Raw genomic sequence first — 14,255 nt, 5'->3', positions numbered from 1 at the left:
GGCAGGGTGTCGGACTGACGTCTGGCCAATCGCCGAGCCCACCGTGAGCGCTGCTGGTTGCCCCTGGAAACCCAACAACTGGCCACGGGGTTCAGCGGCGCTAGCAGAGCTAGTGAGAGATGGACGACTCCTCCGAGCCCACTGCGGCCCCTGAGCCGGAAGACGGAGATGTGGTGAGCCTAGCCTCGCGGCTGTCCGGAATCAAGGCCAGCTCTGGCCCCCAGTCCCCCGCCGAGCCCGCGGAGCCGGAGCCGGAAGCCGTAGAGACTTCGGAGGGAGGTGTCGCCGCGGCCCAGCCCCTCGAGACAGCTGAGCCCCCCGAGCCGGCTGAGCCCGCTGAGCCCACCGAGCTCCCCGCGCCAACCGAGTCGGACGAGCCTGCCGAGCTCGCCGAGCTCCGGGAAGGGCCGGCGACCACCGAGGCTGAGGGCGAGGAGGGATCCGGAGAGCGGGAGGAGCCGGCCGAGGCCGAGCCAGAGCAGCCAGCCGAGCCGGGGACCGCAGGTGGGCCGGAGGAACCGGAGAAGGAGGAGAGGGAGGAGGCGCAGGAGGGCGAGGAAGAGGAGGAGAAGGAAGAGGAGGCATCGGAGGAGGCAAGGAGGAAGAAAGCCGCGTTGCGCGTCTCTCTGCGGCTGTCCACAGCCAGCCAGGAGGAGGCTGCGCTAGTCCGAGAGGCTGAGCGGAAGGGACCGGAGGAAGAGGAAGCAGAGTACGAAGAGAGCAAAAGGAAGAGTTTGGAAGGAAGCGGTACGAAAAGCGATTTCTGGCAGAAAGGTCTGGACGAGGAATCCAGGTACGAGGACTCGGAATGGACGGAGGAGGTGCAGAGGCTGCAGGAGCAGCAGCTGCGCTCTGAGCTCCTGGACCAGTACCGCTCCCTGATGGTAGAGCGGAGCCACTACCAGCGCTACAACACGTACCTGCAGCACAAGATCTGCCAGGCGCTGCGCAAAAAGAAGGGCCTGGATGCGGCTGAAGTGCCCGAAATGGGCCCGGAGCCCGAGGCCCCCGAGAAGGAGCACGCCTACATCAGCTATCTGGCCGTGCTGGAGGAGCTCAGGAAGCAGCGGGCCGACGACCTGGCCTGGTATCACCAGGAGCTAGGCCAGCTGAAGCAGCAGTGCAAGGAGAACCTCTCCAGGGTGGAGAAGGAATGGCGAAGATTCCAGGCACTCAAGAAGCAGGTGGTGATGCAGGCCATGGGCAGCTGTCGGATGAGGGGTGGTCGCCAGGCCGCTCTGCGAGAGGTGGAGCAGCTCCAGGCACTGGAGGAGAAGAAGGAGAAGGAGATGAGCGCCGTGAGGCTAGAGAATGTACAGCTGAAACAGAGCCTGGTGCATTTTGAAACCAGGATGAGGGCGCAGGAGGACACCACGGAGGGCCTGCTCCTCATTGATTTTGAACAGCTTAAGATTGAGAACCAGACCTTCAATGAGAAAGTTGAGGAGAGAAATGAGGAGCTTCTGAAGCTACACAACAAAGTGAACAACAACGTGCGAATAATTACCCATGTGAAAGAAATGTTACACTTTGTGGATATCGAAAATGCATGCAAAAACTCACAGCTTTTGGAAGTTGACAGTCAGGTAGCCCTAAGGAGGGACATCCTGACCAAGACTAAGCAAGCTCGAGACAGTCTGCGGATTGACAACGTCAAGCTGAATCAGAAGTGTGGGCTTCTGGGCAAGGAGTCACTACTTCGGGACATGGAAGAGAAAGTGGGCAAGACTGAATTGCTCAAGGAGCGCCTAGAATCCCTGAAGCGCCACCACGCCGGGCTCACTCTGTCCTGCAGAGGCATGAAGCGGAAGATCCGGGAAGCCAAGGCCTTCCTCCCTTCCTGATGGCAGCAGACCAGCTTCAACCTCAGCAAGCACTACCCTTCATTAACTTTCATTCTCCGCTCTTTGCCCTTCTGTAAGGCCTATGATATTTAGGATGGAACTACATTTTGTATTTATCTCATACACTGTCAGCTTCCCAGTGAGGGCTGAGCACAAAACTGTTAGCAGTCAGTTTTACATGGAGTGAAGTAAAATTGGTCCACAGAAACAAACAAGAGATAATGCACTTGACTTCTCACAAAAAAAACTGCCAAAAGCCTTTTTATATCTGCGCAATTCCATAATTTCAATAACCTGATACTGAGATCGGTTCCTCTTCCATCGGTAGGAGGGTTCCACCAATGTTTAGGGTATCCCCCAAATTTCTGTGCTATTAAATCCCTTTGAATTTATTAAACTTTAGCCTGTGTTAGTCCCAATTCAAAGTCGCTAATTCCCTTAGACTAACCTAAAGTTGTTTTGCATGTGAGTAGCCCAGCTTCTGGGGTAATAAAAAGTAGCCAGCAAACAGGGGAATGCTAAGCAGGAAAGGAGCTGGTCCCCTCCAGCTCCCCTTTTTTCAGTGAAAGGAGGCTCCATCTGCTTAACCACTGATGTTTGTTTCTGGCCCGCTGAGTCTCGTGCAGCGTTTTCTTGGATCCTCTGAAGGAATGCTTGGATCTGTAGCAATAAATGGCAGTTTGTTTTCTAGTGGAAATAACAATGGCTGTGTGTTGCCAGGTGCCAAATATCTGGACTGGTGACTGCCATCCTTGAGCCTTTTGTTTTCAGCAGGGTGACAGGACCTCACTGTGCACGTGACGTGACTCTGTATCGAACATTAGAATGCCTGCCACTCCTGTGTTAATGTGAGAAACGCCTGACAGCTCTACCTTCTCACTTCAGAGTCACTGGTTGACGTTTTCAGTTTTCTTTGGTGCTTTCGGAGCTAGAGGCTTGGCTTCATCTCTCCCTAACCCTAGGTTAAATTTTGAGGTTTGCAGATTTGGGGTTGAAAGTATTCTCCTATCCCTGAGCTTAAGTGGATCACAAGAAAGACGGTCTGATCCCATCTCCCCTTTGGTGCCAAATAGAAATTGCAGGAACGGCAGAAGCCCCGCCCCAGGCAGGTGGCTCTGCTGTTGCCAGGATGTCACAATAGCCCGTGGGTGATTTTGTTCTCCACATTGTTTTCGCTTTCCTGCCAATAAAGGTTGATGAAAATTCCTTCTTACATTCCACACCTTGAATACACTTTTTGTCATGTGCTTCTCCAAGCACACCACCGTCACCTTGAGGGGAGTAAACAGCTTTGACTCCCGACTTGCAGGCTCCTTATCCTCGACGTTTTCTTGTTTTTTCTCTGCCTGTTCATGGAGGCCAAAGTGAAGTAGGAAGTCACTTCAAACAGAACATTGTTCTCTTTGAGCCTCAAAGGAAAAGCAACGCTGGGTTCCGTGGTTGGGGAGACTTCAAAGCGGAACTAGAAATGTGCCTGGCGCCTTCCCCGGGCCAGCGGCTTCTGTAGGTCTCTCTCCCTGTGGTTCCCGCAAGGGAGAAGAGGCATCTTCAGCCGACTCTGAGCCACTGGCAGTTTTTTGGGTCAGACCAAGCATGCCCTCATGGCCCCACCCCAGCAGCAAGCGGGTCTCTTCACAGCAGGAAGATATCGGAGAAAGTGAAGAGGCTGCCTGGCTTCAAGGGGCGGAGCTACCATGGCTGCCATCTCAAATCCTGTTATTGCACGCTACAGTGTTCTGGTTGGAAGATAATCTTAATTACTTCATAATGAGTTTCTTTCTAATTAGATTACAGGAGAGGTCAATCATGAAACAGCAACACAGTCACTGTTTCAGGCAGGCTGCCCGGAGGAACCCAAAAGCATCCTCTCCCCGTCTCACGGAAAGGCTGCAGTTAGCCCCACGCCAGCCTTTGACATATTGCCTTTGACTGTCTGCTTAGCTCTCTGTGCCCCGGGGAGGCCAAGGGCCCAGAAGGCAAGGCCTTTGGGCTTATCATCCCCCGTAGTAGCCAGCACAGTGCCTAGCATATCATTGGTTCTCAATATATGTGCTGAACACATTACCAACGCCAGGCTCATTCCCCCAAAATAAGTGTTACCTGGGTGACTGCGACATGTGTCGGGCCTGATTGTTACCACATCGGAGCCCAAAACAACGACAGGTGGAAGGAGGGTTCCTCAAGAACTCACACCAGTGAGGGAGACGACAGGGAGGCACGCCTGTCACCGAAGGACCGCCCCACAGCTGCAGAGACGTCTTTCCCAGGGTGTTAGAAAGCCCTAAGACGAAGCTCCTTTTTATGAGTGCCCATGTCAAGGGTGAGAAGTTTTTCCTTCTCCTTGTCCAAAAGCACAGGGCCTGAGGCACGGCGCTACAGTAAGACTCGGGTGGGCTGTTACATGAAACTGGACTTTTGGAAACCGGCCTGAGTGCAAGTGTCCCCTTCTGTGTCACCGCACGTGGTTCCTGGCAGCACTGGCAGGACAGCCAAAAAAGACACTTTTTCATCAGTTCACGAGAATCGTTTTTTGGCAACTTACCACATTTGGGACTTTTAAACTATGTAAGTTCATCGGCAGCCCTAATTTAGACTTTGCCATGGGTCGTGGATGCCTGTCCACAGAGTAAGGCCAAAGTTAATACACCCCAGTTTGGTGTGCATTTTAATGTTTTAAACTTTCAGAAAGTGCTATGTCAGGGTGGCAGGTCACACCGACGCTATGACAGCAAGGACTCCGGGCAACGTTGCCCAGGGGGGAGGATGCGTCAGAAGCCCGGCTCCTACGTGCCACGCAGCAGTCCTTTCAAAGGGTCCTCTAGTTGTATGTAAACAGCCAGTGACTGAATGCGTGCACGTTTTAACAGGTGAATTTACACCCTGCCCGATATTTCAGTCGCTGAAGACCTCTAATGTTCCACCCAGACGCTAAAGGCAAATGAGCACTAACTAGGAGAAGGCAGGGCAGCGCTGGGGAGCAAAGGCGCCGGAATCGGCAGGCCTGGACTCCGACGGTGCCTGGGACAGACGCCACAATGCTCTAGGCCGCCATGCACTCCCTGGGAAAAGGGGGAAAGGTCAGAATATGGAAAAGTGTCTCTTTTCTTGGTGGTAAGATTATGATTTTTATTTTGTGCGTTTCTGTAATTATAAATTTTATACAATGAACGTTGGAGCGTGGGGCAGGGGGGACTCCGACTTGTTAAAGCTCGTAAGTCCACCGAGAGGGAAAGATAGTGAAAGTTCACGTGCCAGGAGAGTGGGTCTCACTGTCCACGGCAATTTGCTGCTTCTAATGGCACAGTTAGTTCAGCCGATTATCTTAATCCTCAAATCAGTGGGCAGGTGCCGGGTACCCTTTTCAACCTTGGTCACAGAAAAGGAACACAGGGCCTAGAGCCTAAGTTCTCCTGTTCCTAACCTTTAGCTAACCTGTGTCTTAAACATAGGTTTCTGATTAGAGCAGTTTAAGAAAGACTGTTGAGACTCTGGCATCAGTTGGGGACAGCTTGCTTTGCTGTGTTGTTCAGGGCAAAGGCCACCGCCTCTCCGTGCACAGGGGACCCTGAAGGGCTCGGGCATCCTGGGGAGATGGGGCCTTGGCATGGCCTGCCATGGCCCTGTCCTAGAGCAAGCTGACTGCCGGCGGCTACGGCGCTCCCGAAGGAGCGGGAGCAAACCCCAGCCCAACAGCGAGGTGAACCTCTCAGAAATCCCTGGGGACTGGAAGTCATGGCCGAGTTCCCGGGGAATGGGGGAGGAGGCGGGAAGAGGGGGCAGGCAGTGCTTGGAGCTTCGTGCGGGCCCCTCTGAGGACGTGCTTTGGTGCTAAGGCTTCCAGCTGCTGGGCCACCCGGAGGGACTCTTCCTCTGGTTCACCTGGTGACCAGCAGCCCATCTCTACATCCAGCTTGGTGTCACCTTGCCACTCCGCCCATCTCGCTGGCACAGCATCGCATTCCCCCTCTTGCCTTCTTGGCAGGCGCCACACTCTGGGTGGCGGTTCTGGACCGGCAGCAGCCTCCACCCGCCCAGGTCCGCTTAGGGAAACACTGGTCAACTTCCACCCCCACCCCCACTGCTCGTGTGCTTCCCCGAGGTCCGCCGGCCGCACTGGCCATCGGGAAGGCGTGGCCTGCTTCCCCGCTCATGGGGCCTCACACTCAGGGTCCAAGGAGATCCCGTGCCTCCAGGCCTAGCCCCACACCCTGCGCCCGGAGTGGAGGTCGGCCGGAGGCCTGGAAGCCAGCAGGCTCTTTGGGGCAGGCACTTCCATGAGGGGGCGTGGCAGCCCCAGGCTGAGCCCGAGCCCCAGGCTCCACTCACTAGCTGTAGGAGCCCCAGCAGATCACTTCTTGACGTCACGCCTTTGAACGGGAACAATGACAGAGTGGCTGTGGAGATAAATGAGGTCATTCTGAGCACTTGAGCCAGAGCCTGGCGTGGGTGGGTGCAGCAGCCAGTGGTATGATTGTCCCAGCTGACCACTCCTCCTCACTCACAGCCTGTGGAGAATGGGGCCAGGACCAGTGGCCAGGGAGGCAAAGCAGTTCCCTGGGGAAGAGGCAGGGCTGTCTGAGCGCCACTTGGGGACCGAAGACACAGAAGCACACGCCTCTGAGCTGCTGCATCTCCAAGGAGGATAGGCAGGGAGGTGTGGCGCGGGGGTACCATTCCCCAGGCTCAGGGTGACGTGAGGGGTGAACAGGAGGGGTGGCAGCACCTGTGACAGCCATGGAGGGAAAGCAGCCCTGACAGGGACCCCCTCTGAGCCTCCTGTTTTCTGCCCGAGTAGCTGGCTGGACAGGCACAGCTGCCTGGGGACCCCAAGGACCACGCCAGCCACCCCAAGTGGGGCCGTATCACTCACCTCCGCTGCACCGAGGAGAACCCAGGCCCCCGCTGGCCCAGGGCCCCTGCTGACAGGTGGGGGAGCTGGCCAGCAGCAACTGGCTGACCAGGTTTCTCAGGGACATGGGAAGGGCCCAGCAGCAGGCACTGAGTGGGTGAGAGCCTATGGGATAAGGCAGCAGACTCAGAGGGGGGTGCAGGGGAGTGGCAGACACATGGGAGTGGGGGAGAAGGGGCTGCAGCTGGGGGCAGAGCCAAGCTGGAGAGGGGCAGCCAGTCTGGGGCTCCCTTTCAGCTTAGATGGGACGCTCTAAACTCTCAACCCCCTTGACCAAATTACCAAAACTGTGCCATCCCTTTGATTTCATTGATGAAAAGTGAAATTTAAAATTCTGAAACAGCATCAAGTTCCAAGTATTTGCCATACTTCAAGGTGAGAACTTAAATTTTATGGGCAAAGGACCTGAAGAGACACTTCTCCAAAGGGGACACACAGATGGCCAACGAACATAAGAAAAGATGCTCAACGTCACTAATCCCAGAGGGACGCAAGTCAAACCCCAGTGAGCCGTCACGGCACGCCAGTCCGAGTGGCGGCCGTCAATAAACTAACAAGACAACCAGCGCTGGCCAGGACGTGGAGGGAGGGGACCCTCGGTGCGATGGTGGGGGGAATGCAGACGGGGGCAGCCACTGTGGAAACAGTACGGAGGTGCCTCAGAAATTAAAAATGGAGCTGCCTTCTGACCCAGCACTCCCACTGCTGGGAATTTACCTGAAGACGCCCAAAGCACTAATCAGAAAGAACACCTGCGCCCTGCGTCCGTGGCGGCGTCACGTACAATCCCAGGATCTGGACGCTACCCACGTGCCCCTCAGTGGGGGAGGGAGCAGAAGAGCTCTGGTGGATTTACACAGAGGAAGAGCCCTACTGAGCCGTAAAGAAGGCCCTCTTACGTTTGCGACAGCACGGAGGGACCCGGAGAACCTCGTGCTAAGGGAAATAGGCCAGTCAGAGAAAGACCAGACAGACACCAGACGATTTCGCTCAGATGTGGAATCTAATGAACAAAATAAACAGAACAGAAAAGACTCACAGAAAGCAGACGGACAGCTGTCAGAGGGGAGGCAGGGCTTGTGGGACTGAGTAGAAAAGGTGAAGGGATTAGCAAAATAAAAAAAAAAACCACAAACCAAAAACCCCTTGTATACACAGAGAGCAGCACGGTGAGGACCGGAGGGAAGCGGGTGGGGGAGGTAGAAGAGGGTGCGGGGGACAGATGGGGAAGGAAGGAGCCCTGACCTGCGGTGGGGAACACACAGCACAATATCCAGATGATGTTATAGGATTGTACCCCTGAAACCTATAACATTTTACCAACCAATGTCACTCCAGTAAGTTAAAATACATACACACATACATACAAATGCGTAAGGAAAAGAAGGTGAGAACTTCAATTTTAAACCAAACAACGCACAATTTTTTCTGCTTTGAATAAAGTTACTCTGCTTGTATTTTGCTTTAATTATTTCCTTTCATTACGTAAGATAACAGCTCTTTATATTACCTTAAATGAAGTAAGTAAACTCGTAAGGTATTTTGAAACAAAATAAATAAACCAAACAACAGTCAATATAAATAACAATTTTACATGACTTTTATTTAATAAAACCATGTATTTACAATTGAAAAAGTCCTAGTTTGATACACTTTACTAAATAAAAGGTTAGCTGTACAAGCAATTAGAACATGGTATGTAGCAAGTGTTATCAGGAACTTTCTATCAGCAAACTATTTAAAATAGTCAAAACTGAGCAGTTACAAAGAATCTTTTAAAGTGAAACTCGCTTCCAGATGAGACTCCAGGCCTGGTGGGGACAGGCGTGGACCAGGCCGGCTGCCCAGGGGTCAGTGCAGCTTCCCCAGGGCTGCGGCCTCGTCCTCCACTCCAGTTTTCCCAGTAACGTCCAGCTCAAGCAGCCCTCCAAAGAAAGGGGCCAGGTGACTCTGGGTGGGGACCGAGAACTTCCTGGTGTCTGAAGGGGACAGAACAAACCAGCCAGCCCTCACAGGGTCCCTGAACAGGTCACGAAAACCTCTCCGGAACCAGAGACTCGGTCAGCGTTCCAGACTGACATGGAGTCCCGTCCAAACACTTATCGCACATGCGGCTCCGTCCTGGAGGCGCACACTGACAGCCCACGTTCCGGGCTGGGTGGGAGCACACAGCAGCTTTCTGAGCGGCCCACGCACTGCCCGGCTGCACCACTCTGTGTCCCAACTTAAGGAGCATCCTTACGGACAGTAAGGAACCATGCCTGTCTTCCAGGAGCAGAAGCCCACGTCACAGAGTGACACGGGCGCACCTGCGAGGAATGGCTCAGTCTGCTTACATTCAGCATCGCGGTGTCGGGGACCGGCTATGTCAGCGCCAAGACCTCGGGGAAGACAGAACCCTCCTCCGAGAGGTCAGGCGAGACTGTGTCTAAAGGCTGAGGCAGAAAGTGGTATCCATGATGCTCCGCAGCCTCCCGGGAGAATGCAGAAGGGAGGTGAGGGGACCAGGGATTCTGGGAAAGCACACACAGAACAGAACCGGGATAGCAGACGTGAGGCTGTCCGTAGGCCTGGCAGCTGGCTACTGCCCCTGGAGGTGTCACCGGCAGATGTGGCGTAAGTAGAAAACCTATAAAAGTAACACACAGCCAGGCTTTACCCTCCACCGCAGCTGTCCTAGCTGCAGGCCACACTCTGAACGCCGAGGGCAATCTCCATGTCAGAAACAGGACCAACCCTGAGTTGCCCCTGGGCTGGAGAGTGCCAGGTCCCACAGCGGCCCACCGCGGGGCTGCCAGGGGCCCCGACACCAGTGCGCCTGGCACGCCCAGAGACCGGCACGGGGCAACCCGCTTCCTGAGAGATGTGCTGGTCCTTCAGACCGCTCTGTGCCAAGCCACCCATGTCTTTGAATTTGGGTAACCGAAGTTCTCAATACAAAGTTCTCAGAGCTCCTGAGGAAATCTGGAGCAGAGGTGCTAGGGAACTTGGGGAAACCAGCCAGAATGGGAAGGCCGAGGCACAGACACTGAGCACATGACGAGACTGTCTGGGCCACAAGGGGCTGTGGCTGTCCTCTCAGTGCCCCCAACAGTCTACCTTCATGCCACATGCACGAGGAGGGAAGCACCGGCACTCGGGGCAGATGCTGCCGCCCAGGTGCCAAGCACAGCGTTCTGTGAGGGCGAGGGAGCAAGCAGCCCCGCCCCGTGCTGCCAGAGGTCCGCCAGCAGTCAGCGGGGGCCGGGAGCAGGTGTCAGCTCCCGCTTCCTCGGCTCAGACTCCAAGGAAGGCTGTTTCCACCCGTTTGCATCAGCACTGGGCCTGTCTCTGTGGCCCTGGGCCTTCTGTGGGCACAGCCCCCGCCCCCAGACTTTCCTCCCGCGCTCAGAGGGGCAGGGAGACCCTCCGGGGCATGGGGCTCCCACAGGCCCCCACGCCGTGGCCTTGGCAAGGCAGCGTGGTCAGACGTGAGCCCGAGGGCGCTGGGGTGGTGCACGAGCGCATCAGCGACCACCCCCGGGGCGGCGCCCGTGCTGCGTCTCTGGCAGGCGGGCTTGTGTCCTGAGGTCCAGACCACCTCGACGACTACATCAGCAACCCCTGACTATGGAAATAGAGAACTATGAGCCAAGAACTTCTCTGAGGTCTCCCAAACCGCTTCCCCTGCACCTCGGCTAAGAAAGACTGTAGCGTCCTTTCCAGGAGTGGACAGAAAAGCATTACAATTTAATAACTTTCGCTGGAGTAAGAAGGAGGGAGTCAGCCGCCGCCCTATCTCTAAACCACGCAGAGTATGCAGTGGTTGCCAGGCCAGCACTGGGGCATCGTTCCACTGAGCTTCTTAAGGCTAAGCCTCGGTTTAATTCTTTCCAAGTTTTGTTTGTGTGGTTTAAGGCCAACTCCAGTGTCAGGGACCAAACGCGGCAACAGCCCCTGTCCTCAGCTGCCAGCGTGTCTGTCCCGAGCGGCACGGGTATGCTGGGAGGTCTGCTCCGGTGCCCGGCGAGGGTCTGCCTGCACCTCAGTGTCTGAGAGATGGGCTTCCTTTCTCCACGTCCCGGCTGTCCCTCTGCAACGCAGTCAGCACCTGGGGATCACAGGGGAGACGTCTATGGGCAACCCGCAACACATGCTGAACCTGGATCCCAACAGGCTTGCGTGGCAACTCTGCCCCCCGCTTCTGCGGCTCCTGAGGCCCACCTTCCACACCTCACTCAGACTCACCTTCCTAACACGGAGATCCACCACACCACTTCTGGGCAAGGTCCTCCGACCACATCCTACCAGCCACAGTACCGACATCCGGATGGGGCTGCAGGGCTCTCCCCGACACCCTGCCCCGTCCTCCCCGCCCCAACACTGGGGGCCCGCTCCTGCCTGCGCTTTCCCAAAGCAATTAGCTAGCTCTGTTCTCTCTGCTCTCAGTTAATACCTTTATTTTTAATTCTTTTACTTTTTAAAGATTATATTCATTTACTTCTAGAGAGAGGCAAAAGGAGGGAGAGAAACATCAATGTGTGAGACACATGTGGATTGGTTGTCTCTTGCTCACCCCCAACTGGGGACCTGGCCCGCAGCCCAGGCATGTGCCCTGAGTGGGAACCGAACCCAGTGACCCTTTGGTTCACAGGCCGGTGCTCAATCCACTGAGCCACACCAGCCAATGATAACCAGTAATTTTTACTTAGTTCCTAAATGCAAGATACAAAATGTCAGATCTAGCTTTAATCCTTTCTCTGTGTGTGGGTGCACCCATGTGGGGGTGTTCACATGGGTGAGTGGACATGTGGGTGTGGGCACGTGCTCTTGTATGTGGGTGGGTGGGTGTGCACAGGGCTGTATGCGGGTACGGGGTGTGTGAACGGGTGTGGGGGGACCGCGGGGAGGACAGTGGCATGGAAGGGAAGATCAGCAGGCGCTGACACACATATTGGAAAGTGAAGGTGGTCACATGATCCAGGTGCACTGGGGCAGGACCGCTGTCCCAGGACGCCATCCCCCTGCCTCCACGGGAGGAGGGGCTCCGTGAGTGTGAGTTCTGGCTGCGTTCTGTCTCCGGCACTTTTAAAGGGTGCGGGGGCTCGGGTTACAGAACGCTGTCTTCTACACAGAGAGCACCCACTGCCAAACCAGGAGTTCTGACCTCCCGGTGCCTCCGGTGCCTCCGTCTAACAGAGACCCGGAGAGGCACTGGCTGCCCGAGACCCTGGCAGCGCTGCGCCTCACACCCAGGTCTCCAGCACAAAAACCTCTGTGGGGAGGGTGTTTCCTCCACGGGCCTCTGAACAAGGTGCTTCCTACATTACCCTACTGAGCCCCTTCCCGTGCAGGGGAAAGGGAACAAAACACCCCCGTACCTGAGCCCACTTCTTGTTTCGACTCTGCATCTGAATTGTAGCTATGGAAGCAAAAAACTCCTCCGCGGGCAGGTGGTCAGGCAGCCTGGTGAGGAACTGGGCCATGTGGATGAAGTCCATCTTGGTGAGGATGTCCTCGAACAGCTTCAGGAGGCCCAGCGCCGTGCGGAACAGGAACTCCTCCCCGTCACGACAGAACACGTCCCACACGCGACAGGCCAGGTCGAGGGGCAGAGACTTGCTGTACAAGGTGAAGATCCTAGAGAAGAAGGCAGAGCTTTTCAGGCTTTGGGCGGCACAAAGCAAGAGCAACTGCCCCACTGCCAGTGCTCCCTCCCGAGTCGGCCACCTCGCGCCCAGATGCACACGAGGGCAGACGAAAGCAGCCCCAGAATTTAGACCAAAGTGTGTATTTATTCCCACATGTTTAAACGTCAGTCACCTTCGAAGTGACGCAACACACCTATCGAGACGCTTTTCCCACTGCTCAAAACAGCTTTTGAACCCGTCGGTTTTGATGCCTTTTAGAGCTTCTGGCATTTTTTGTTTCATCTCTCCCACGATGGCAAAAGGTTTCCCTGTGAGGACTTTTTTCACCAGGAGAAATAGAAAAGAGTCGCTCAGGGCGAGAGCGGGTGAACAGGGCGGGTGGGGCCTGGGGGTCATGCCGTTTTTGGTCAAAAACTGCTGAACACTCAGGGTGGTGTGGGCAGGTGCGCTTGTCAATCACGCATCGTGAAATGGGCAAACATGTTGAAAGAGTTCAAAAAAATTCACTGAAGCCGAACACAGCCTCTCACAACAACGCCAGCTGGAACACTGATGCAGATGATTCCTAGAACACTCACCTAGTGGGAGAAGCCTGTCCCACTAGGGGCCCGCCGCCCTGCAGAAGATGACTCTGGTTTTCTGGGGGCCTCCCCTCATACAGAGGGCGCTGGCAGTGCGGGAGCACAAGGCCAAAGTAAAAATGGCAGGAGACAGCATTACTGGCTCTCACACAGAATCTCAAGCACAGTACGATTTCTGAGTTATTGATAGTGATTACTTTTCGGTGTAACAAGCACTTATCAAGCACCTGCTACGAGGCTGCTACCGTGGAGAGAACTCGGAGTCCGGGGTGGGAGGCAAACAGTGCACAGAAATTCACAACTCAGCCTGCACAGGGACCGCACAGGGGGAACCCTGCTGTGCACTTTTCTCCCAGTAGGGGTCAGCAATGAACAAAGTAAATCTTTTCAAATAACTGACTTTGGATTACAAGAAACTGACCTTAACAATGTAGACCATCAGATGAATAAATGAAACACGAACATGTATTCCCTTCAAAAATTGTGATCTTCACGAAGCAAACTGCAGAACAAACAATCCTGAGCGCTCCCCAGCGCAACCAGGCTCGAGCGTGCCTGCCTGGCCTCAGCGCCCCGCCGGCAGAGTCCAGGGGAGAAGGCAGCCAGCTGGCCTTCGTGAGCCTGCCCTCCTCCGTCAGCTGGGGGGCACAGCCCAGCGCCGTGCTGCCCCCCCACGCCCCCGTCCCACCCAGGCGCTCCTTCCTGCCTGTGCCCCCCGGCCTGGGGCTCACACAAAGCCCCGCACTTGCTTCTGTCTCCCACGGAGGCGGCATCTCCGGGTTGTGGGGGGAGAGTCTCTGCAACGGCAGCTCCAGGGCAGGGCCAGAGCGGAACCCGTGCTCGCCTGCACTGCCCCCCACTGCCCACCCTGTTTCTGATCTGAGGTTCCACCTAACTCTTGGCACCTAGCCAAGAGCCGGGATCACGGCACATCAGCTCTACGTGCAGGCTGGAGTTAATGAGGGCATGTTTTCCTGTGCTCGATTCAACTCAGACGTTTACTGAGGGCTTGCTGCGGCCCTCGCCCTGTGCTGGGGCCGCAAACAGGTAACACCTCACTCCATCCTTACTCTATGAAGCAGCCGAGCATTTTACTTCCTGATTGGAGCAGCCGGGGACAGGCTGAGCCCCGCAGCGGCCTCATCTAGGCGCAGAGGGCAGCACTCACAGGCACTGACACTTCACATCACCAGGTGTCAGCAGGGCGGCCCCGAGGCTCCTTGTCACTTAGAAGCCCTGCACTCTGCTTCCCTTGGCATTTCTGACAAGGCTGGCCCCTGCCTTGTGCTCC

The 14,255-nt window shown here is 55.6% G+C and overlaps 2 protein-coding genes across 14 annotated transcripts in view; one reads left to right on the top strand and one right to left on the bottom strand.

The window, feature by feature from the left end:
- Positions 1-85: 85 nt before the first annotated feature.
- On the top strand, positions 86-3,057 carry CFAP184 (cilia and flagella associated protein 184; the record flags this gene model as incomplete). Its single annotated transcript, XM_045182689.2, is given in 1 exon segment — positions 86-3,057. A coding segment is annotated over 1 exon segment (1,725 nt). The 3' UTR covers positions 1,845-3,057.
- Positions 3,058-8,331: 5,274 nt separating this feature from the next.
- LOC112316798 (TBC1 domain family member 14) overlaps positions 8,332-14,255 on the bottom strand; it is a 168,565-nt gene continuing 162,641 nt past the window's right edge. For all 13 annotated transcript variants that reach the window (XM_053922483.1, XM_053922481.1, XM_053922482.2 and 10 more), the window contains 2 exons: positions 12,114-12,372; positions 8,332-10,843 (listed from right to left, as the gene is read on the bottom strand). In XM_053922483.1, the coding sequence (XP_053778458.1) occupies positions 10,778-10,843; positions 12,114-12,372 (325 nt within the window). In that variant the 3' untranslated portion in view covers positions 8,332-10,777. The remainder of the gene's footprint in view (positions 10,844-12,113; positions 12,373-14,255) is intronic.

The sequence above is a fragment of the Desmodus rotundus genome, chromosome 4, assembly GCF_022682495.2.
Source record: "Desmodus rotundus isolate HL8 chromosome 4, HLdesRot8A.1, whole genome shotgun sequence".
NCBI classification, from domain to species: Eukaryota; Metazoa; Chordata; class Mammalia; order Chiroptera; family Phyllostomidae; genus Desmodus; species Desmodus rotundus.
Note: the sequence above shows the minus strand (reverse complement) of the source record. Positions and strands in the feature narration are given on the sequence as shown.